The 25,462-nt window shown below is 33.4% G+C and overlaps 1 protein-coding gene across 1 annotated transcript; it reads right to left on the bottom strand.

Moving 5' to 3' along the window:
- Window positions 1–3,450: 3,450 nt before the first annotated feature.
- Window positions 3,451–21,531, bottom strand: LOC111502293 (protein HID1). Its single transcript, XM_023156347.2, has 14 exons — window positions 21,373–21,531; window positions 21,054–21,267; window positions 20,346–20,497; window positions 18,496–18,549; window positions 18,241–18,440; window positions 17,819–18,032; window positions 13,224–13,421; window positions 13,073–13,163; window positions 12,793–13,023; window positions 12,191–12,732; window positions 8,408–8,488; window positions 8,192–8,352; window positions 5,384–5,542; window positions 3,451–5,329 (listed from the first exon to the last, which is right to left on the bottom strand). Exons 1-14 carry the CDS (start codon window positions 21,436–21,438, stop codon window positions 5,266–5,268), a joined length of 2,427 nt encoding a protein of 808 aa, XP_023012115.1. The 5' UTR covers window positions 21,439–21,531; the 3' UTR covers window positions 3,451–5,265.
- Window positions 21,532–25,462: the final 3,931 nt, after the last annotated feature.

Genomic DNA, 25,462 nt, shown 5'->3' with positions numbered 1-25,462 from the left:
TGTTTTTTATTTTCATACTCTCAAAATATCACCTTGACTTTCTACCCATTCTCTTATTCAAGTATTCAAAGAGAGAAAATGTTGAAGTGCTAATTAAAACCGTGGCAAGTACAATAACCATGAAGTCTAATGAAAATATGTTATGCTGCTATAAATGATAAAATGAGAATTCAGGGTGGAAACTATAATCATCAGATAACAGTTTATTCTACACTGAAAAATAGCACATATACATTTCTATACATGAAAAAATTATACCAATTGTTAACTACTCTGGTGCTTACAAAAATGACATACCGACCTTTTTCACTTCGTTTTGGATCATCAAGTTTTATGTTTAAGTTGAAACACATGCTCTGCAGAAAACATTAAATAATAATAATATTTAATAATTTCGAAGAGTATAAAACAGTATTATGTTGCTTTTTAGATTAATTTTGCTGTACTACATTGCTGACAGAACTGCTAAAAGCCTCATAGATAAGTCGGAGAGATATTAACACAGTCTAGGCTTAAGCAGCACACAAGTCTAATAACTATAGCTGTCAGTGCCGTAACTCAAAAAATTTACTATTCAAATATTGGTAATTTTCTGAATTTTTTTTTAAGCTTCCTTTGATAAAGCTACTGTGTTAGTGAAATGTCGTGATATATTTTTCAAATAACTTTGTGGAGATCAAATCGTGAGGTGTAGTTTATGAAAAAATATTGGTAATGTTTCCGTAATATTGAATATTGCTAGTTTTTTATTGAAATAGTAACAATTGTTTGTATAAGTTTGATATATATATATATATATATATATATATATATATATATATATATATATATATATATATATATACACTAAACTGTACTCGTTCGACATAAAAAACATGTACTCCAACATACCAGTCAACGAAAGTATAAACATCATATCTGAGAACCTAAAACAACAAAACATAGACAAAACCTACATTAACCAAATGGAACACAGTCTAAATACAATACTTAATCAAAATTATTTCGAATCTGAAGGGAATGGGATCCCCACTATCTAGCATTATATCCGAAATATACCTGCAAACCTTAGATGAGAAAATCTTAACAATAATAAGAACACATGATGAAAAAGGAGAATGGTTCAGATACGTTGACGATGGACTGTACATATCACAAAACAATGGAATAAGAATAGAACAAATAAAAGAAATTAACGGAATAAATCAAAAACTATGTTTCAGCATTGAGGAAGAACGCAACTCAAAACTTAACTACCTGGACATTACCATAAGATATAACCACAACAAAACACAATTTCAAGTGGCAATATACAGGAAACCTAAAACAAGCTCCACCATACCCGCAAGTTCAAACCATCCACCATCACACAAAATGGCTGCCTATAACGCATTCATATATAGAATGTTAAGGATACCACTCAGCAATGAAGCCCGAAACAAAGAATGGAAAATCATATACCAAATAGCAAACGAAAAGGAATACACCCAAAAGACAATAGATAAACTAGAAAACAGAATCAAACGAAAAATACAGAACAAGGATCAAGCTACCCCAACAGACAAAACAACACAATGATGGACAACATTTACGTACGTAGGACACCAAACCAAGAAACTAACAAACATCTTCAAACCACTGAACATCAACATCACATACAAGCCGAACACGAAGATAACACAAAAAATAAACAACTATGAAAAAGAAGAAGACAAAGACCAAAACGGGATATACAGTATACAATGCTCGGACTGCAAAAAATTCTATATCGGCCAAACCAAGAAAAAACTGATCCAAAGGTACAATGAGCACAAAAAGGCATACATAAATCCAACAGTATATAAATCAAACCTTGCAACACATGCCATACAAAACAAACATAATTTCCCCCCCACCAGAGAACATAAAACTAATAAAACAAATCAACAAGGGAAACCGCATGGACATTTGGGAAAACTTGAACATCCATAAATTCAACAGTCATAAATCACTTATCGAGGAACAAGTACAAATCAAAACACAAGATCTCACATTCAATATATTAAACAAAACCATACACATTCCTAGAGAAGATCTAACACGAAGAAGAGTACCTGATGCAGGACAAATACAGGCAAATTTACCTAAAGTTCCTGAAATACCTGAGTTAAGACGCTCTGACCGTATAAAGAGACAGACAATAGGATGACCAGTTCAGTTTGAGGAGTGCCAGATGATGACAGTACTACCAACTGTCGAAAGCGCTCGCAAATAATTAATAGAAGATATAAAGCTTCCAATCCTTTTTGTAGAATTTATTATTGAAATACTTGAACTAATTTTCCTTTATTTTGAGTATTTCAATAATAAATTCTACAAAAAGGATTGGAAGCTTTATATCTTCTATTAATTATTTGCGAGCGCTTTCGACAGTTGGTAGTACTGTCATCATCTGGCACTCCTCAAACTGAACTGGTCATCCTATTGTCTGTCTCTTTATACGGTCAGAGCGTCTTAACTCAGGTATTTCAGGAACTTTAGGTAAATTTGCCTGTATTTGTCCTGCATCAGGTACTCTTCTTCGTGTTAGATCTTCTCTAGGAATGTGTATGGTTTTGTTTAATATATTGAATGTGAGATCTTGTGTTTTGATTTGTACTTGTTCCTCGATAAGTGATTTATGACTGTTGAATTTATGGATGTTCAAGTTTTCCCAAATGTCCATGCGGTTTCCCTTGTTGATTTGTTTTATTAGTTTTATGTTCTCTGGTGGGGGGGAAATTATGTTTGTTTTGTATGGCATGTGTTGCAAGGTTTGATTTATATACTGTTGGATTTATGTATGCCTTTTTGTGCTCATTGTACCTTTGGATCAGTTTTTTCTTGGTTTGGCCGATATAGAATTTGGGTTTACTGATTACTACATAAGGACACATTGCAAAAATAAATTTAGATAGGCAATATTGTGAAATCAATTTTTATATAGCAGAAAATTGTTTTATATAAACATATATTGTAAATTAATAGATAAAGCAAAATTGTAAAATTAATTCAAGTTGGTATACCTGTATGGATGGTACACCTGGATGGTTTACCTGTATGGGATACCTATATAGCATAAATAGGGTTAACTTCGCATTAGTTTCTAGTTTTAGTCTTCCTCTTTCAAGATGATCACTTGGTGATCGAAACAAGTGTCGAGGTGTTAAAAATAACGATTTGGTGTTGGGAAAAAACTCCAGTAATATTCATTCTTTCACTTTGTCAATGACTTCATTTTGTGACACGATATTATGTTTGCTCATGGATTCGTTATGGATATGAAAGTCAAACTCTCAAAGGCTGGGAAATCTACTCTGTGTGCCTGCCCAGAAATAAAAGAGCGTCAAAAACGAAACATTCTAGAATTGTCAAGCTACGGGAGAATCATCCCGGAAGAGATTGTTGGGCCTGGTGAAATCAATTAAACAATCACATTAAAAAAACATTTAATGGTACATATACAGTAACACTAACTCTTGGTAACTATATTACAAAACTACATAATTGTTCTAGTAAAGCATGTATTACAGTCTTATGATTACAATAAATGCTCAATTAAAATATTTCATATGAATAAGACACTTAGATTTTTAATAAAATGGAAATTTTTGAGATTTTCAAATTTATTCTGAAACCATTTTCTATAGAAAAAATGAATACATTGTCTTTGGTATACATTACTTTCCATTAACAAATGATTCATACCATATAAATTATATTACTATATATACAAAGGGACCCAGAACAATCAAATATATCTGTTTTCATATTTCATTCAAATTTGGTATGTCTCTACAGTAATGAACAAAACATTAATTAATTATAAAACTTTTTTTTGTTACTGCTGGTTCAGCCATAAGTATTTCCTAATTCTCTTGAAATCCCTCATATAAATAATTTTGTTTCATAGGATCAATAGAGGAATAGTTAAAAAAAATTTTTCATGGGAAACAGCGTATTTTTTAAATACACAATAAAAAGTAGTGTTTTATTATTAGAAATCTAGGTTAGGTGACAATTCAGAGTAAAGCATTAATGGGAATACTTACCGAATTTGAAAGAAACACGTTTTGCACACAGAAATATTGGATATTTCCCAAACTTTTGGCGTACCCTACAGATATTTAAAAAAAAAGTATAGTACTGCTATTTATATGTTTTGGTTTCATAACTGAAAACTATTATTTTTAGCATTTTTATTAGATTATTCAATTTTGTGTTAGAAATTGTAGTTTGAAACCAAAACAGAGGGCATAATGAAGCTTGAAAAAATCTCAATGCATTAAGTACGGCTATATCACAATGTTACACAATACAGAACATACTATATATAAAATATACCAGATATAAAAAACTGGTAATTATTATTCTATTTTCATTTAGAAATTGGAATGACTTAATAAAAATTAGAAAACTGAAAGCTCAGTAATGTTTTGATTGTTGACAAATGAAGTTCCCAGATATATTCAGTCTAAACTGAAAGGTCCTCAAACCCTGATTAAAAGAAATTTCTCAATATAGAGCACCCTTGACTCAATAGCAAGGTTCAACAGAGATTGGTGATTGTATATTGAGTAGCAGAATTCAACAGTTTTACTTCGATTTTAATAACATTTGACCATCTCAGCAGGATGAAAATTGCCACTCATGACTGATTATTCATGGAATATTGCAAGATTATTATAAGTTTCATTCTGCTCAACAACAAAAACACAACCCCCACACATCACAACTGCGTGAGTTCTCTCTTCATGAGTGTTGCAGTCCTGGTGTGCGAGAGAAGTGTTTGTGATAGATTTATTCTATGTGAGAAGTTCCAGTTCTACCTTTCACTGTAGGTTTTTTTTAAACGTATCTGTCTCTCCTCGATACAGTCCTCAGATACGTTTATTTCATTACATTATAATAGATATAATCAAATCATTCTTCCCTATACCTTCTCTTGTGATTCTAAATGAGCAATGAAAATTAATGCCTTATTTTTGAAAGATCTTCCTATCATCAAAGGAAAACAGACTAGACAAAATTATAATGATTTTAAAGTTTTTGTAGAACAATTTTTTTGCTGGTTCAATAATTGTTGATTTTAATCAGATGCAGGTACAACAATTTGGGAACCACATTGAAATGAAAACAACATTTTCATTATTTTCCTAACACTGAATAAATAAAGATATTTCAATTTTTTAAACTTACTTTATCTGTGAAACTAGTAAAGATCTTCAAAAAACTATGTCTTACTCTTTAAATACGCTGAATTTCAAATAATTTTACATCAGTATCATACCAAATTGGTGGATCAACATTCCTGAAAAAAACAAAACGATGAATTTTGTATTAATAAAAGTCGACCTGAAATTACCTCAAGTAGATCACACCCCACATGTATGTTCGGAACCAAGTTGTGGTACCTGAATTTGCCTGATATTTCCTTATAAGAATAGGATGGGGCACAGGTAATAGTCCAACTAAAGTTCCATGCTGCAGAAACTTCAGAATTTCACTCTCATCGGTCAGTCCTCTGAAATATATTTATTCAATAGATCATTCAATACAATGAAATGAGTAAAAAGAAAATGAAACAAACTAAACTTTTAGTTGAGAGGATTTTGAGAACAATCAGAACCCTTTATCCGTGAATTTACAAAAGATATATCTGAAAATTTCATAGATTTCATATTAATATTATATTATAAATGAAACAGACAAAAATATAAAATGTAGACATTCAAGCATGTCACAAAATCACACTTTTAAACTTCATCAACCGCGTACCATGATGTTCAAAGAAATTCATTAGTCATTCTCATATTGAGAAAGTGTATGAATTGTGGTTACAGAATCTATAATGAGAACATAACCAGTCAAAATAAATCGAATTTTGAATTAGCTGAAAATAATTTTTAGGCTTTGGGTAAATTGTTTTCATTTAAAAAAAACCCTTCTAATGATGCAAATAATAAACGGCATATGCCATCTACTAGTTTAAATGTGAAACCTTCAATTTCGTGCTTAGATGAACCTACAAAACTGCGGAAACAAAATTTATAAGGCAATAGGGTACTTCAAAACCCTACCCAAAATGGTTTATGTTCACGTTTCAAGAACTGACTTTTTTCTTGTATGAGTGCTGAACACTTGCATGGAGTGTTGAAAAATACGACGCCAAATATAGTTTTACAAGCTTCCTCATTCCCGTAGGTTGGGCTACCTATCGGGCGCGTCCCCAGATGGCGGATAGGGTAACGGCCAGGGGACTGGGAGCCCTGTCCAGGAAGCCAATGTGGCCTTACGGACGGGGTCGCTGGATACCTGGTCAGAAATAAGTAGGGTGAGGGGAACCAAACCTCCCCAAAAGCCTTTGCGAAACGTGCCACCATGGTCCAGCCTACCCAAGCTAAGGTGTAAGGAATCGTGCCGACAGCTGAATGGCCGAAGGGTGATATGTGGTTACGAACGATCCCCTTGAGGAATCGGGCGAAACCTCATTGTAATCAGCCTTCCTCTGGTATTGCGGGGCTCTACCAGAGTGACCAACTCTTACCCTGCTACTCGTGAGAACACACATGAATGAAACAAATACAAAAACAGACTCAGAAAAAACAAAAAACCAATCCCAAGGCTGGACAGAAATGCTCACCTCAATCTATGGCGGTGGCTGGAGATGAACAGAAATGTCCACCTCAATATACCGTTCGGAACGAGGCTGGACATGGCAGATCACCTCGTGATATAATATAAAGGCCAAGGCGTAAGCGCATTTGCGGCGCCGAGGCCAAAAGGAGAAAAAGAGCGAAAGAGGTAGGAGTGGCAGCAACTATAAGTGCACACTCCTCCTTCCCCACTTCACCTCCAACAGCAAGAGCACTTCCTGCGGCGGGCGCCAAGAGCTCCGCCTCGAATAAAAGCAAGGAACCGGCTACCCCTGCAGGAAAGCGCCCTTACGGAGGGAACCCCCAAGAAGGTCGAAGAAGCCGTGGAACAACAGTAATGTCGCTACACCTTCCAAAACCTTCACGAAGGCTGCCGTGAGACACCTCCAGGTTGCCAAAGAGAGTGTGTGTTCGGCGAGTCTTGGCCTTTACCTGCCGATATAAAGGAGATGTCTCCTAGTGTCCACCGTCCTGGAAAGGACAGAATGGACGATGACCAAGGAGGACAACTCCTCTGGAGGATGTACAATGGGTCACATGTGACCTAAATGCTGTGGGTCTACACTCACCCTCCCTACTCTACAGATACAGAAGCTTCCTCATTCGAAGTTTTGTTCACTTCTGAATATCTGGAGCAAGTTTTATAACCCGACAATTTGGCAAAAAGGAGCAGCTGTGATTAGATTCAACCAATTCTGTAAGCGCTGTAAGGAAAGCTTTTATTGGAGAGTAGTTTTTCGGTGAGCATTTTCCATGTTTGTTTGTTTTTGAAATAAGTTTCGTTTTAACTTATTTTTTGTCTCTGAACATTAGCAAAGTGAGCAGAATATAAAACAAATAAATTTACCAGGATTCTTTTGACATAGTTCTAATATTGGAATTGCTGTTTTCTAAAAACAAATATTAAAAAAATCAAATTCGTGACAAATACATTGTATAGGGTAAATCTGAATTATGTGGACTTTTCTTCCACAATTGAAACTTAGCATGTTTACAACCTATATATTTTGTAATGGTAATACGAAAATGTTGAGAACTTTGTACTTGCGATGAAATCATCAAATTCAGCCTATTTGATATCAATGAAATAAACAGCAGAATTGTTAATGAAACTCTAGACATAATTCTAGTTCCGTTAACCAATTTGATACATTTTATATTCATTTCTTGCGAATTTCCTGACATTTTCAAGTATGCTAAAGTATTTCCTTTGTATAAATAAAGTAACTCTGATCGATAATTAAAGGCCAACCTCTATTATTGGTTTCTTTTCAAAAATTTTAGAACTTGATCCAAGATACTGATGAAATATTAAAAAAAAAATTATAATGACAGATGTGTAGTTAAATCCATTCAATAAACAATACTTTCTATATTGTCTCTTTCCCAAAGCAAACGGCTGGAATTATACAGTTTGAAAAAGACTATAAATTGGATGAAAAAACGTGAGTCTTCTACTCCCAACTGTGTTAATAACGGATGCGGCCATACAAACACCAAATGAATAATGAACTTACTTATCTATACAAATTTTCTCAACCTGGGGTACAAGAACTTGCAACAAGCGCATTATTGTCTGTAGAGGTAATTTACTTTTCCATGAATGTACCCACTCGCCAGTTGGTACCCATTGCCCATTCTGACTAACATTTGGTCCTGTGACCCTAAGACTATTTCTCTGGAAAAAATTTCAAGTAAGTTTTTTGAAGAATGTACATTCAAATCAAACTTACAGTGTTTACTGTCCTTGTGAAAGATGATTCCGATATAGTGGGACTTCTGGTTGGCTTAGGCACAATTTCTTGACTTGATGTCTGAAAAAAAAGTTTTTCAGTAAAGAATATATTCCAATGGTAAGATAATAACAATGAATATTTTAAAAATGAATTAAAAATATGAACAGCTGAAAGGATAGATTTTGAATAGTGAGTTCTTGTATAAGCGGTTATGAAAAACCCATAATACTACATTGAAAATGTTTTAAAACCGTTTTTTTTAATAATCCACAAAAAAAGATATTTCACACTCAAAGTACTTCAATTTTTCAGTCTACAATTTCCATTTTATTTTAATAGTGATACAAATTGGTGGCTTTTTTTATTCATATCCAAACAGACCGAATCGGTCTCATTACATGGATAAATTAAATCTAATTCAAGGCTTAATGATAACAATACACATAATGCAGTTATAGCACACATAATATCATTATACACTCATATATAAAAAAAATCTAAGGAAATGCACCTAAATTTACTTTGTGTCCAATCCAAATTGAAGTTGTTGGCTAGTTGAAACAGAGGAGGTACATTAAATTTGATCGAAGCTAACAGTTCAGGGGAATTTATTATATTTTTGATAGTTTCGGAGAGGAAAACCAACATGCAAAGGATTAACCCATTTTCTAAAGATAAAATTTATAATTCATTTCTTAAATTAGTTGTTCATACTGTACTATAACCTGCTCTAGTATTATATTTTTTAAATAAATAAATATATATATATATATATATATATATATATATATATATATATATATATATATATATATATATTACAATGTATGTTTTCACGGATGGTAGAATATGATGTGTTGTTTTTCCGGGTGTTCATCCGTTGTGTACTATTCGATAGTCGACGTCGAGTTACACCTCTCAAAGCGAAGCAGTAACTCGTCTTGATAATGCCATCTGAGATGATGGCGAAACGTCGACTATCGAATAGTACACAACGGATGAACACCCGGAAAAACAACACATCATATATATATATATATATATATATATATATATATATATATATATATATATATATATATATATATATATATATATATATATATATATATATATATAATACAAAGGAAGGTCTCGAAAAGGAACTAGGCATCATCAAAAATGACCTTCAACGGAATGTTTACTCCGAAGTGATGATAGAACAGGCCTTAGCTAGAAGACAGCAAGAACTCCACAAGGAAGAGAAGCCGCCACAACAAGTACTTGTACTTCCCTACATCAGAGGATTATCGGAAAGACGGATTGGGTCCAAGTATAACATCAGGACCTGCTTCAGATCTGGGAACACTATCCGTAGCAGCATCACGAAAACCAGGCCACCAATCGCGGACTGCGATTCCAAGAATTTCATTTACCAGATACCCTGCGAGTGCGGAGAATCATACATTGGTGAAACTAAGAGGCCATTGAAAGTTTGCATTGCTGAGCACAAGAAACACACACAGCGAGGAGAAACCAGCAAATCCGAAATAGCAGAGCATGTTTGGACTCATCAACACAACATCAAGCGGGCTCAAGCTGAAATCATCCACAAAGAGGAACACTGATTTAGGAGAAAATTGAAAATTCAAAGAAGCCGCGTATATGTTGTCCAACAACGCATTTAGTCAAGCTAGCGTAGAGATACGTAACATATGGAAACGTCTAATCAAGCGAAAAACGACCAACTCCCGCCAAACGGTCATCTCCCGCCAAAACCAATGAAGCGGAAAGAGGGGATAGGTGAAAGCACTCGAATGACCTATAGTCAGATCTCGGAGGAATAAGTCCAGTTATCACCCGAAGACGATTGTGGATACTAACAATCGAAACGTTGTGCCATAACTTGGTTTGAAATATTTTAATTTTTACGTTTTTCGGTTGATAATATTTTTAATTTTTCAATTTTTTCAACTTTTATTAATATTTCAATTTTTATTTGTTTGGTTGTTGCTTGTATGTTATTTCTTTGTAATTTCAGTTTTTTGTTTAATAAAATTGTTATTTTCGGTTATTTATTACTATTACTTCCTGTTTCAGTCATCATTACTTGATCAGGTGAATTGGCAATCTTGTATATGGTTCAGTGGGAAGTTTCTTTCTCATATCAAATTCACCTCTTCTGAATACTTTGGCAATGCCGTTTAAACTCAGGGTTGTTACTTCTCATTACTTCGCTAACATTCACGGTTTGCACAGATTTTTTTCAACATAATACCTCTATAAACCAGTAAATATCTCGGAGCTCATTCATGATGTGTTTACGCTTGCATATGCACATGTACAGCATAGATTTACCAAACAGAAAAGACTCAATATACTTGATGTCACTGGTTGCATCAGAGTTAATTAAAACCTCGCCAAAGCCTTCAACTGTGTTAACTACAAAATTTTTCTGACAAATGTGTAAAAATATTAAATGAGAATAATCTTACTTAGATCCTTCATTTGCTCACTCACAGCAAGTTACAATAAGGAATGTTACCTCTAGCAAGAAAAATGGCACTGAAAAATTTACAAGCATCGAATCTAGGCCTTTCACTCTTCATGGAAAATATAAATGTTATGTTTGAAAATGTTCCAGTATCTTCATCACGGCTAACACAGAAAAACAATTTGTTGAAATTTGATTTGATTATTCAATTCAGTTGCCTTAGAAGGCGATATAACAATTATAGCGGTAATACAATTTTTTTCGATACCTTTTCCATAGTATGATTTCTCTTTGACCTCAAAATAGGCCTCAGTTTCGACGATTACCTCTCCATCGGCACTAAATTTCTTTCCAGCGAGCATTCTCTTGACGTTTGAGAACACCAAAAAGTCGCTAGGGGCCAGATCTGGAGAATACGGAGGATGTGAAAGCAATTCGAAGCCCAATTCATACAACTTTGACATTGATTCAATTGACTTGTTACGCGGTACATTGCCTTGATGAAAAAGCACTTTTCTACAAATGGGGCCGTTTTTCCGCGATTTCGTCCTTCAAACGCTATGTAATAGTCGCTTTTGATGATTTTTCCCTTTCCTGTGAACTGTCAAATTTGTACACGTGTCTTCTTAAGGTTAGGGTTAACTAAAAATAATATGGATTAAGTACTAGTAGCGCCATCTATGTGTTATCCTACGAACGAAATGACATGAGAGATAATCTGAGGTGTTCGAAATTGGAGATTTGTTCAATAAGGCAACTACGCAGCATTCATATAAAATAGGACAAACAATCGCAACTTGTCTATTCAGTCCGACACTTTTTTTGTAGGCAAACAGGTCTCTTTCATGTGGAATTAGAGTATACACATGCTCAAAATACATTTAAAGTCATTTCTGTTAGATAAAAATTGTTGCACAATAAGTGAATTCTGTGCATCTACTCAGAATAAGAAATATTATTAAACAATCTGCTCCCAAATTTATTCAATAACCCAATTACAACTCAATACCATATTTTAGTGATACTTTGTAATTATCGCACTTCTTGTACATTGTCATTTCTGTCAGAGGCAGATCGTTCGCTAGATATGTGCGTATCGGTATTTAAATTAGTTTATATTACTTCTTGTGTGTACTCTAGTACTCTACTTATCACTTATTTACTTTTTTTAAATATGAACAACTTGCTAGTTAGATTTGTAATTCATTTTGATAATATTTTTCAACAAAAAATATGAATGTCTGTTTCTGAAGTTGACTGTATGAATAAATATTAACAAAAATTTCCTTTCAGACAAACATACCCACCTGCTCTTCATTGTCATTTCCAATAGTAACTGTCGTTTTCGAAGGAGTATTCAAAGTTACTGCAGCCATACCATTTGTTATTGATAAAGTTTCTACTTGTTGTGCTGCAGGATGTGCCGATTCGCTTTCAGTAATTTGGCCAATTTGTGGTGTATCTGGCAAAGTTGCCTTCAAAGTTCCTGGTTCTGCAGGCAAAGCTGGATGTGATCCTTCCATCGCTAATTCTGCTACATTATCATTACTGGTAGAACTAGACAGTCGAGTCTTAGCTTTTCTGTTCATCGATTTTACAATGGCACCATAATCACTTGGCAAATTTGCTAAACTGTGAAATACTTGTCTCTTCCTGATGATAGTATACACAAGATTTGAATTACCATCAAATTGATACTGGATGATGTTATTGAAAATTTCTAATAGAAAAAACACCAAATGATGGTTTGAAGATGCAGAGAAGAGGAACCAGGGTGTGCTAAAAGCCTCTAAAAGGTGGAGAAGTTTTGTACTAGCAACCATCGAAAGCGTTTTCAAATAGGGAGAAACTGGAATATATAAAAAAAGATGAGTTTATAAAAATTATTCAGACCAAATATTTTCATTACCATTGACTAGAATTGTGAGTAAGCAATCAAAGAGTGGTTGCAAGCGTTGGTGACCTGTGGTAATAATTTTGTGAAAAACTATTATAAGAAGATCCGCGTGAGTTCCTGTGAATACAGGAATATCCATCGGAATTGTAGCTGTATAGGGTTTGTTGAGCCGTACACCAAAATTTCTTTCACCAGAAAGCAGAAGCAAGATAAAGACTCCTATATGCATTAGACCAACACGAGCTAAAAAATGAAATATTAATCATTGGACCTTCCATACCAAATAACTTACATTGATCAGCTCTAGAATCATTCAAATGGTACAGAATGGGTACAAGTACTTCCAAAACGTCACTACTTTTCAAAACATAGTATAAAAATTTCTGAAATATCAATTTGCTATTAGTCAATAAGTAATTTTTAAACCGCAATTCAAGACATACCTTATTATAATCACACATTTTCCAAAAAAAAACTAAAAGCTCTTGATGAAAATGAACTTTTTTGGTAGAATTGGGTAAATAAGTCTGAACTAATGGATTATTCAATAATCTAGTTACTCCAGTCAATATGAAGTTGAAATCTTCATCCCTATGAATTCGAGACAGGTAATTTATAAAGAGATTGTCAGGAACAGAAACCTTAAAAAACAATCAACTATTGATTCAAATCTGTAAAAAGTTCAAAACCACACAACAAGTCTATACATAGAACATGAATCCATTATAACAAAATAACTGTAATGAAATGAATAAAAACACCTCATTATCAAGTGTAAAACTACACTACAAGTGTAGTTTTACACTTGGGTTAAACCCGAAACCGGTCGTATAAATGAAATCAACTAGTGGTAATTATACAAAAGTATTTTTATTCATTTCATTAAAGTGATCGTCAATTACCACAAAATAAACAAGTCATCAATCACACATATAACAAAATAAATTAAGAAAAAATAAGAACGAATATAATATCTGTCTCAAACATCATCAATTTGACTGCCTAACAAATCTGATACATTTTTCATATGATGAAAGAATTGGAATTTTTCATTTAAATTACAGCTGCCGGACTGAGTCATGACTGGTGAGAAGCCCCTCCCTCAAGAAGTGCAGTAGATGTGTAGAAATCTTTTATCCGTCTGTTAGATTATTCGAGCCGCAAATATCCAAATTTATTTCCGTATTCAGTTAGTGATGTTGTTTAAAAGTAAATTGCATAAACATATTTTAAATAGTCAAACTCGTGAAGATACGACACGAGTTCTCTAACCTTATGATTTATGTCATTCAAATTGTAAAAATATTTTTGAGCTGAGGTATCTCAGACAAAAAAATAAATTTTCTCGAATTTCAGTCATCCCCTAAAAAGGCAGTTTCTTGACGTGCATTTCGCTAACCAAATTATTATCATCAGGACATGACTAACATAACAGTCTTCTGATTGTGCTAACTCCGTTAGCAAAACGCATGTGGAGAGACAGCATTTCTATTCTGGTGAGGGAGAAATGTTCTCAATACATTCATTTCACGTCAGAAGTTCCAAATTATATTTATCAAGTGTAGAAAATATGTTATTATTGTATTAAATTATCAAAACAAAAAATTTATTTCAGGACGTGGTTTTGAATTCAAGTAGTCTTGCACACCAGTATCAAAATTTTGTGACAAAAAAACCCAAGGTATATATGATAGAACTGACCGATACTTGATGAAAATCCATTATAACGTATTCAAAAAACACGCTTTAATGAGGGTTTGTTTTTGAAAATGTACAAAACGGCGACACGTGTTTCGCTATACAATAGCATCTTTGGGCGTCACAATACTATTTGTACAAATTTTGTGTCAAACTTTTATAAAAATATGAATCATTATAAATATTACTACCTGCCAAATTTCTACATGATATGTTCATTACCTAAACTATTTACATATCTAGAAACAACTCATAAGACTAGAGAATAATGAATAACAAGTTTCATCTGAGCTATCATTTTACCTACTTTTAAGATCTGTCCTGATTTATCAATTTCCTCCTTGCAAACTAAATTCAATGAAGGGGAACAATTCAAACCTATTTGATCATTGAGTAATAATCCCGAATTTTTACATCTATTGATTTCTAAACATTCCAGAAGAAGAGTTTTGAACCTGTCTCTTCCAAATGCAATTTGTCATAATCGTAATTGAACTCATGCCCATCTATCAAAAGATGATTCGCGAATGTTGAATTTGTCTTTCCATTCAAAAAATTACTTATATGATCTTTAATTCTTTTGAAAAAAGGTCTTCCGGTTTATCCAATATAAATTTTGGACAAGAACCACAAGTCAACTTGTACAAACCTGATCTATCCAATACTGAAGTTTTATCTTTATTGTTTTCAATGAATTTGCTCTGTAGGCTACGTCCAATTTTTTGCCTTTTGAAAAACAAGCAATATTATTAGTAGGATCAACAAAGTAAGTAAAAGTTATATCATGTTCAATATCATTCTTTGAAACTGGACATACGTGGTTCAGAATTTGTTTCTGCAATTTTTTTAGAAATAATTGAGTAAATGATATCCACCTCGTAACCATTGTTCACAGCAATATTTTTCATGAAAATCAGTTCTCTTTGAAAATTACTTTCTGAAAGTGGAATATTCAATAGTCTGCAATCATACAATTGAAAGCTGCTACTTTATGTTGATATGGATGTATATTACTGGAGTTTTTTTCCCCAAAACCAAACCATTATTTCAACACCTCAACACGTGTTTGATCTTTCTCTTGAAGATGATCACTTGGTGATCGAAACACGTATCGAGTTGTTGAAATAACGGTTTGGTGGTGTACTACACCAAAGGCTCCAAACAGTGTATCACAAGTTCATGGATGTATACATAGAAAAACATAGTAGTTTTTTTAATGTAAAGACCAATTCAATATTTGCGAATCATCTTTTGACAGACGAATATGACATATTGCATTAGAAAGAGAAAGGTTTAAAACTCGACCTTTTGGAATGTTTAGAAATCAATAGATGTGAAAATTCGCGATTATTGCTAAATGATAAAATAGATTTGAATTGTTCCCCTCCACTGAATTCAGTTTGCAATGAGAAAATTAATAATTAGGACATATCCTAAAAGTAGGTAAAATGATAGCTCAGGTGAAAATTGTTATTCATTATTCTCTAGTCTTATGAGTTGTTCCCAGATGGTTTATGTAATGGATTTATCATGTAGAAACTTCACAGGTAGTAATAATCATGATGATTTGAATTACTATAAAACTATGACACAGAATTTGTACAAATAGTATCGTGACACACGTATCGCGGTTTTGTAAACCTTCAAGTAAAATCTTGCATCAAAGTTTGTTTTTCTCCCTTCAAGTTTCAAGTATGCTTTTTTTCAGGATTACCTCACATGCTAGTATCTCTGAACTCAGCAGGTGATTAGTGCAATAAGGGCTATCACCATAACCAGTGTTTTATATAACAGTACTTTTTGAGTGTTTCATTTACCAAACTCACTGTACAATATATATTTTATAAAATAATTGTTCTGGAAAGGTTTGTTATTATTCAGTGTATCATGCCTGAATCTTCATGGATGGATGAAGTGTTATATTTTATGTTTTGTGGGATTGTCATGTTATTCCATATTTCATCTCAAAACTTTTTTATTAGAACACAAAATGTAGGTTTTTGTGAAATTTTCCTTGTTTCAAAAGGTTGCCCACTGAAAGTCATTTAGAAAGATGAGTCGAGATTTTATATACGGAATTTTCAACTACCACTGAAAGAGTTTGAAGCATCATGAACAATGAGAAATGAAACTTTTTATATTTTTTCACCACTTTTACCACAAGTGGTGAATAAACATAAGTTTTATTTCTCATTTTTCATGATGCTCTCTTACCATGTAGTAATGGCTACATCCATTAATTTTTTTAAGAACCAGTTTCAAGAACAAACTCAGTTCGAACTCTCTTATCAGTGAACAATACATTCATTTGTGGAAAGAAAATGTTTGAACTTTAAAACGTTTCAAGAAGTATAATGTTAAAATGGAAGTAGATGCAAATTTAATCATAGGGATTAGGATATGAGTGAACAGATTGATGCAAGATTTGAAATAATGAGATGTACCAACAAATTTACAGAAATCGTGTTGAATTCAAAATCACAGTGAGAAATCATATGAAGAAACGATTCTCAAAGAAATGCATCAGAAAATTGAAAAATATTATTGGGAGTTTTGCAGGTGAATGAATATTAAGAATAATTTAAAAAATAATTCATAACTCATAATAACAACTTGTTATAATTTCTTGTTCTAGTAAGGATAGTATGTTGATGTTAGACGAGTTGAGCAATTTGAAAAGTTCTGTTATTTACTCATTGTCAGTATATAATACATGCCAGAAAATTAATTAGTATCATCAGGAGGTGTATTGAATAAAGAACTCCATTTGAAATTTTTTGTACAAGTTACTTTCGGATTATTTTCTACTGATTCTTATTACTATGAGATATTTTCTAGGTTTTAGCATATTTATATATAGATATATAGGCTATATCTATATATAAATATGCTAAAACATCAATCAATTTTGTCAATTTGGCAGTAGTCATATTATTCACATTATAATTAAAAAAAACTATTATAAAAAATTGAGTTGAAACTAAGTATAACATTGGAACCTTCTACTATGGAGTATAGTAAAAGAATAGTTGTTCAGAACTTCTATATACTGCACAGTTCTCCTCCAAGAAAGGTTTGTTAATATTATCATTAATTATAAGCGGTTGCACAGGGGACAGTTTTTGAAAAGTTTGTATTAAAGTTTAGAGTGTCAGTTGTCAGTCACAGGCTTGTTTTCATGGGTTATTTCAAACCAAGGGAATTAACCAAAGAGCATATCACTTGTTTATGAAATCAGAAACGTAACTACATGTAACACTATTTCTCATGAATTATGAACATTATTCAATAAGTGTCATAAGAATACACATAAATCAACTTGTTTATAATTTCTACCTACATCTTCACTTTCGGCGGGAGTAGAAGAACTTGTGTCATGATCTAATGTAACAATAAGAATCTGAAGAGCAGACTCCACCAAAGGTTCGAGAGAATCATTGAACAACAAATGATTATAAGGAACACCAAGACCTACTGGATCATATGCACATACTGTGTTCAATAAGGATGTAAACATCGGGAGGGCATGTCTATTTTCTGCTGATGTCAAGTGCCTGAAAAAATTATAACAATGAGCACAACAATATATCTCATAGGAATAATGGCAAGAAAAAAATAGAGTGAATTGGGCCATTAGTTTCTGACATTCATATAACCTTTCTAAATATATATAGCTGTATTTAGACATATTTGTAAGCTTATTCATCTAGGAAGCTTTGAATAAATGTCAGGTAATAATGTCCTAATCCATGAAAAGCTCACAGAATCCATTTATTGGGATTTTCACTTATGTCGGCTGGCGGTTGGTACATGGTTTCACTAAAGCAAGTCAAAAGGAGTTTTAGTAACTCAGTACGATTTGAATCAAAATTTGGGTGTCTTGGAGGAGAATGTGCAAAGCCAACTCCGGCTTCCCAGATATATTCACAGCTGTCAATTGCCGATAACTCTTCTGCTTTATCCTGGGGAAGATGAAGGTGAATTGAAAGGTTCAACTTATTTTCTAGTTATACTCACTGGCCCACTCTTCCTGCCAGCCAATACCGTGAAATCAGGGCAAAATAGTAAATCCTGAAAAATAGTTATGTTGTGAGTCAGCAACAGGTTATATGTGGATTATAACAAAGAATCAATTATTTAAGAACCATACTAATTCTTGACTTGAAAGATCCTGCACAAATGTTATGGGAAATGTTGTTCAAAATCATAAATTAACATATTTTTTCATGAAGCCACCTTCAACAGACCTATTGGAATTTCCCTATGTATTTGAAAGTATTTTCAATCATAATACTGAATTCGTTGAAGAAAACATTGATGCCACAAAGAAGGTATAGAATGTATTTTTACTATGAGGTCGAAGCTGACATTTTGAAAAGACCAAATGATGATTTTGTTGAAATAGTATTTACAAAGTTTTGACAGCTATATATATTTATATCTGACAAGTCAATCCACACCTCACCAAAAATTGTTTCTTTATATTTGATTTCTTCTAAACACTTTATATTGGGCGCAAATGTCTATGATGATGTGATACCACAGTATTTTACTTCATAAGTCCGAGTACGACATGTATCATATGATATTTCATTTCATTCATTTATCCATGATATTTCATGGATAAATTAAATTACAAATAGTACTTATAGTACTCACGAAAAAAAAAATTACCAATTTTAGTTGAGCAAAATTTAAAAAAATGATAATTAGGAGTCTAATTTTTCATTTACTAAAGTTGGTGGAAAAATGTATTATACAAGTGAAAGTGCCTATACTGTTAATGTTAGCAATTCTGTACTCATACAAAGACCCTCACTTTCATATGCTTTATTAATCGCATATTTTTACCATTTGTATATTTACCGTTTATATTGTAATACTTCATTGTTTATTTTTTCCTATTGGATTATAGGTTGGAGTATGGAGTGTGTGTTGGGGCTAAGTGTTTGCTAAGTTTACAAGAGATGATGATAGTCATCTCCTGATTTTCATGACATTAATTTCAAGTCAGAGGTGCCAATTCTACCTATAAAGTAAGATGAACATCAGATGTCCGCCATTGAGGATGACAGTGTTCCATGTAAGTGAAATTCATTATTTTTCATATAATATATTGTATAGCAATCCTGTGAATAATATCTGATTCAATTTCCTAACAAATGTTTGGAGTACAAACTGAATAGGAAAAAGTATTTTCTATATAATTCAATGTTTATATGTTTCGAGACAGCTTTTCTTTCAGTTTAAGTCTGAAAGTTACTTCTTTGCATGATCTAAAGAGTGAAATTAATTGCTTTCTTTAATTTTTGTATAAAGATGGAGAGGTAGAAACCCAGAAACCTTTCTTTCCCAAAAATTAATCTCACCTAAAAATATACCCCTTTTAATTTGAACATCATTCTGAATTCACAGCCAGTTGTGATGTAATAAGAACTTTTGTTGGACATGTTCTTCAGGTATATCTTCAAAGTTTCAGTTAATATTTAAATTTAAAAAAATGTCGGTATTAAATTATATTTTTTGCCTCTCACTTGGGCTTCACAACTCAATTTTGTCAGCAGGAATTTGTGTTTTTCAGACAACTGATCAAATTAAAAGAAATAGCAATGGTTAAGTGATGAAATGAAATTACTGTGGTTTTTCATTAAGAAGTACAATTTGAGTTGATATAGAGTCCAAATGAACAAAAGTGTGGTTTGCAATAATTGTAAATTTGTATAATTTTATTATATGTCTAGTCATTTAGAAATTGTGTCACAATATTATAAAATTTTTTGTCCAAAGAGAAGTACCTATCAGGTATTTTGTAAATAGGTAAATAGGAGAATTCAAAATAAAATAGTGTCCAATATCCTAATACTTACACATACAGAATTCAAAAGAGAGTGGGCTAAGGGAATAGATTCTTCATCATCCTCACCATGGTTAGGTAATGAGGACCAAAAAAATCCTTTCCACTCTGAATCCTCAAAAATGTACGGTAAAATTCTTGTAAGTAATCGCACACAATTCAAAACTGAAATAGAATCAATTAATGAAAGGAACTTTCCTGTTAGCTTGCTACACAAATAGAATTACTTGAAGGGATAATAGTATTATTATGTTTTGTGCTAAACTACAAGTTTTGATTTTATTGAAAAATGTATTTATAGGTACATATTTCCTTCATTTATGTGTAAAATTTCTGTGAAAAAATAATAATAGTTGTGGAAGATTTCTTCCAATTGAAAAAGAATTACTAATGTCTAGTTTATTAAAAAAAAACTGAATAATAATTGTATTTTACAGGAATAGATACTTTATGTATTCAATGTTGAATTATTCAAAACTGAACTCCATTAAAAAAATATTTATATGAAGTAGAAAGGTTGTACCTTTAAAAACTAATGTCAATTTCTTATGATTAGAAATTAATAACATGTCAAACAACATTTTCACTGAAAACTAGTAATCCAAGTTCTTCGGGAGTAATTATTTAAAATGTACAACAAAATATGACTTATTACTTAAAACTGGTGTATGAATCTCTAGATTTGGTTTAGTAATAGTTGAATATAAAAACAAATAATTACCAGTTTGTTGTTCATAATGTGTTCTACAACTGTTATCCACAGCTTTTACAAGTTTTTCAACAGCTTTGTAACATAATGTTGCTAAATTTGAAGGAGCGTCTTCTCGTAACTGTCTAATTTCAGCAGCTGGAACCAAAGTGAAAATATCCTGTACATGTGTCACATTCTCAGACCAGAATTGTTCCCAGAAGGAATCGTCATTTGCATCTATAGGCTAGAAATCAGAACATATTAATGTTACAGCAGAGGCTACATTCAAATAAATTGTATTTATAATCAATAACATTTTTTTTAAAGGGGACTGAATTGAAATAATTACTTCTGACTTTGAGGTAAGTTGCACTACAGCCTTCCTGAAATTTAATTTGGTGTCAACATTCCCCATATTTCGAAAATCAGATTTGTTTGAAAATTATTTTATTTGATTCTCACAGAAACAAGTAACAAAACAAATTTGACAGTGTGACGTGACAATGACACAGAATAAAACCAGATAGTAGAATTAAAATATGTTCCAAAAGTTACTAGAAATGTGGTTTGGTGTTTCTGAAATAATCGCTATTGTGGTTTTACTGAAAAACCGATCAAATATGAAACACGGTTTTCTGAAAACTGGTGAACCAAAATACTAACTGATGTTATTGTCACAGAATGATGCTAAAACAAGCAGTAGTTTTACTGTCGTCGGAACCTCTGATGTTTGTGGCTCACAGTTTTATTTTTTACAACTATTGCGTAGTGTCCGACCGAAAGTTCGGTTTCGGTCGAGTTTCAGCAAAAAAAAACGGGTTTCAGTTTAGTTTCGGCGGCAAACCTGCCGAAACCGAAACTGCATTCGGGAGTTCTCGCGCTGTGATCGGTCATGTTCGGCGTGTCAAATTTCATACAAGCGACGAAAACATTTTGTCGCGTCCACGTGTCTAATCACGTCGTGACTCGTGATTTACCTCGTTTATTACACAAATATTAGGTACCTATTGTGATTTTAGGTAACAACTTAAATAAGTAATTTTATGTTTGATATTTAAAAAAAAAAACAATAATATTCAAAAGCAGAATCTACACCTACTCAAATAAACGACTCACCTATTTTATGTAATGTTCGACCGAAACTGGTTTTTACGACCGAAAACGAATCTCGTCAACGGTCTCAGTTTCGGCCGAAACCGAAACTTCCTTACAAGGATTATGTTTTGAGGAAAAAATAAAGAAAACGTTATTATAATCAGTCATTCTTTAGTTTTTTAATCTTTAAATCACAATGTTATGCAGTCTTCGACCTTTTTACTTATTGATAATCAACATAACAACCCCTTATTAAAAAATATATTAATTTCACCTTAAAAATACTTGAAATAAGTGTCCGACCGAAACTGGTTTTTACGACCGAAACCGAATTTCGGCAACGGTCTCAGTTTCGGCCGAAACCGAAACTTCCTTACAAGCAAGGCCGTAGCCAGGAGAGGATCAAGGGGGATTGATCCCCCCCGAAAGTTCTTCAAGCAACGGCAGTCCAAAAGTTATATCAAATACAATGATTGGCTTGTTTAAACATCACAGGAGTCATGAGAATAACACCAACCGCGGCAATGGAATTAATTACTGTTCTGTCCCCTCTGGACCTGTACGTTAAGAAGGTTGTGTTAATGACCACGTAACGATTGCACACGGCTGGTGTAAACCTCGAAGTAGGAATGGGTCAATTGAGACTGAGCCAAAATACATGTATTGTACTGGTATAGGCATGGCAACTCTATGTCTTATTATTACTCTGAGGTTGTACGGTTTTTCTTTGGGTTTATGTTTCATCTTATGGTGGTTCCGTGCTCACTTAAGCCGGCCGCAAGTTGGACGCAGGTCTTGAGGTGACGCATGGTGAGTCACGGTGAGAAAAAACTGCGGGTAGGTGTACCCCCGCAAGTTGAAACGCAGTTTGAGCCTACAGTTCTTAGGTGACGTGTCTCTTGCCTTTAGATTTTCAAATGGATTTGGTTTATGAACTTTCAATTGATATCAGCTCCGAATCTGAGTCAGAAAATAATGAGGAGGTTGAATCGATTATTTCTGCTAGCTTCATATCGCTTTCCTTTGCCATTTCCTTCCATATTGAACTTATTAATTTTGTTCGCAAATAGCCCTCATGGCTAGTGTCGTACAAAACGCGACAATTTCTAACTGCCTCTATTAATTTTTCCTCCATTTCACTTGACACTCCGTGACTCACCGCGAAAACTGCGTCACGTCACCCTGCATCGGAACTTGCGGGGTTTCTATCATTTGTATGGTTCGCAGAAATTCAACGTGACTCACCCTGCGTCACCTCACGGACCTGCGTCTCAACTTGCGGCCGGCCTTAGGCCGTGGTCCGAATCACGCTCACTGCGCTCATAGCGTACCAAGGCTCGGTCCGATTCGTGCTTTTCACGCCCACCGTTAGTGTTGTGAACGCTATGACGTCACATGTGACGTCACACCGTAGTACTCACAGTACTCACGGATCATAGCACTGTGAACATTAACGTTATTTTGCGCCATTTATTTGAACTATCGAGTGTTTTATTTCTGTGAATTCAAGCGCCCGAAATAAAATTTATTAAAATGTCAGTGAGTTTTTCCGTGTCAATTGAAGAAACTAGCGAGATAGAAAATCTGGGAATCGTTTCTTCGACGTAACGTTGAATACGAGGTCTAAGCTCCAATTTTCCTCGCTTCTTGTTTAACACGAGAATTGTGTTCATCTTCGGAGCTACTCGATGATGACGAAATATCTAATATATCTTCCCCATCAATATCACTCTCGTCACTTTCCCCGATTGCAGGAAATGCTATAAATACAAGCATTTTCCGATTTTCATCAGCTACACCACATACTCCACTCATGTTCATTTCAAGAAATGCATTGTTAGGTTATGTTTAACTTGTGGAATTCGTAAGCACACTCACAAGAAGTCCGAATTATTAACACTGCAAAAAGACGTTGGCGAGCTCACGTAAATCGGACCCGACGTTAGCAGTGTAAACGGGTATATGGTCTGTGGTGTAAACGTCGTAAGCAGGGCTGCTCCTGGCTGTACAATTGTACGAATTGCTATACAATTCAATATTTTTTCGTACATGCATACCACATTGACGAAAAGCATACATTTTAACTTCATTTGGTTTTGCATTGATTCGGACGACACCACGGTTATATATTTACAAATTCCAATCACTTTAGTCTTCGATAATCGAGTAATCTGTCTATCTCTGTCTTCCGTCTGATTATGATAGGCGTATTCCGCATGTCCGTTTGTCATAGAACTCGTAGATCACGATCACAAAGCACTTTATTTTCAGATCAGTCAAATGTCAAATCTATCGAAAAGCGCTGACGCTAAAAGAAAAATAAATCCACAGTGAGAAAAGACGAATTTTGAATAGATATTTATGAATAGTAGTTGGTAGTTCACCTCACCTCTCTTGATTTTTGTCTTAAGAGACTTTGTGTTGTCATTTGATTTGATACGTAATATAAGCTAAAGCTAGATTTGTGAATGCAAAATTTTCAATAAATATTAAGACAAATAGTAATCAAATCAATATATTTGCAATAACCACTTCAAAATGTTCACATTTCACATACGATGAAGTGTCTGCGCATGCGCGAATCGCTTCATTCCATATTTGCATCATGCGGGAAACTGTCACTTGTCAATTATTCTGATAACAGGGTTGGCGACCATTGATGCTATACAATTATAGTGAAAAGCATACATTTTCATCTGTCATTTCCGTACAAAATATTTTTGCTTTGGAGCAGCACTGGTCGTAAGTGCTGTGAGCACAATTCGGACCTCGGACCACGGCCTTTGTCATATTCATTTTTGTTATGTAGTCGTAGTGACGTACATTTAAAAAATAAAAAGCAAACCACTGCGGTATTTTATCGTTTATTTAAAATATAACGTTCTCCATTGCATGCACAGATAGCAGTTCTGGATTACATAACCAAGATTTTTAGTTACTTTTGGATCATAACTATAACCATACCCCATATTTTATAATTCGAAAAATCTGGATAAAAATAATTTTTCATCGGTACTTTGAAGTGATCAGATAACACAATTATTCATCCAAACTTTTAAATCAATATCCAATATTATAACAAAAATATTTCATGTCTTCAATGTATACGTTTGAAAATGTCCTTATAGGACGAAACTGCAGTAACGTTAGTAACGTTTCATGATCTCCTACCACGTAGTAACGGCTACATACTACATACATCAATTTATTATTGCATTGAAACGAAAACATTGTTGTCAAGGTTGGGATTCTATATCATCACCATTTTTCCCCCATCGGTTTAGTATAATTTCCGTATGCCACTGCAAGAGAGATTAAGGCAGTTATTTTTGAGAATTCAGTGC

Source organism: Leptinotarsa decemlineata, unplaced genomic scaffold, assembly GCF_025532065.1.
Source record: "Leptinotarsa decemlineata unplaced genomic scaffold, Ldec_3_MD MMD2_tig00026282_RagTag_RagTag, whole genome shotgun sequence".
NCBI lineage: Eukaryota > Metazoa > Arthropoda > Insecta > Coleoptera > Chrysomelidae > Leptinotarsa > Leptinotarsa decemlineata.
This window is presented reverse-complemented; position numbering and strand designations above follow the sequence as displayed.

Bases quoted from the DNA above. Each gene is read 5' to 3' on its own strand.
- LOC111502293 (XM_023156347.2), bottom strand. From the start codon at position 21,438: ATGGGGAATGTTGACACCAAATTAAATTTCAGGAAGGCTGTAGTGCAA. The intron at 20,498-21,053 runs GTAATTATTTGT...ATTCTATTTCAG, and splicing joins ACATTATGAACAACAAACTG to TTTTGAATTGTGTGCGATTA. The intron at 5,543-8,191 runs GTAAGTTCATTA...AATATATTTCAG, and splicing joins GAGAAAATTTGTATAGATAA to AGGACTGACCGATGAGAGTG.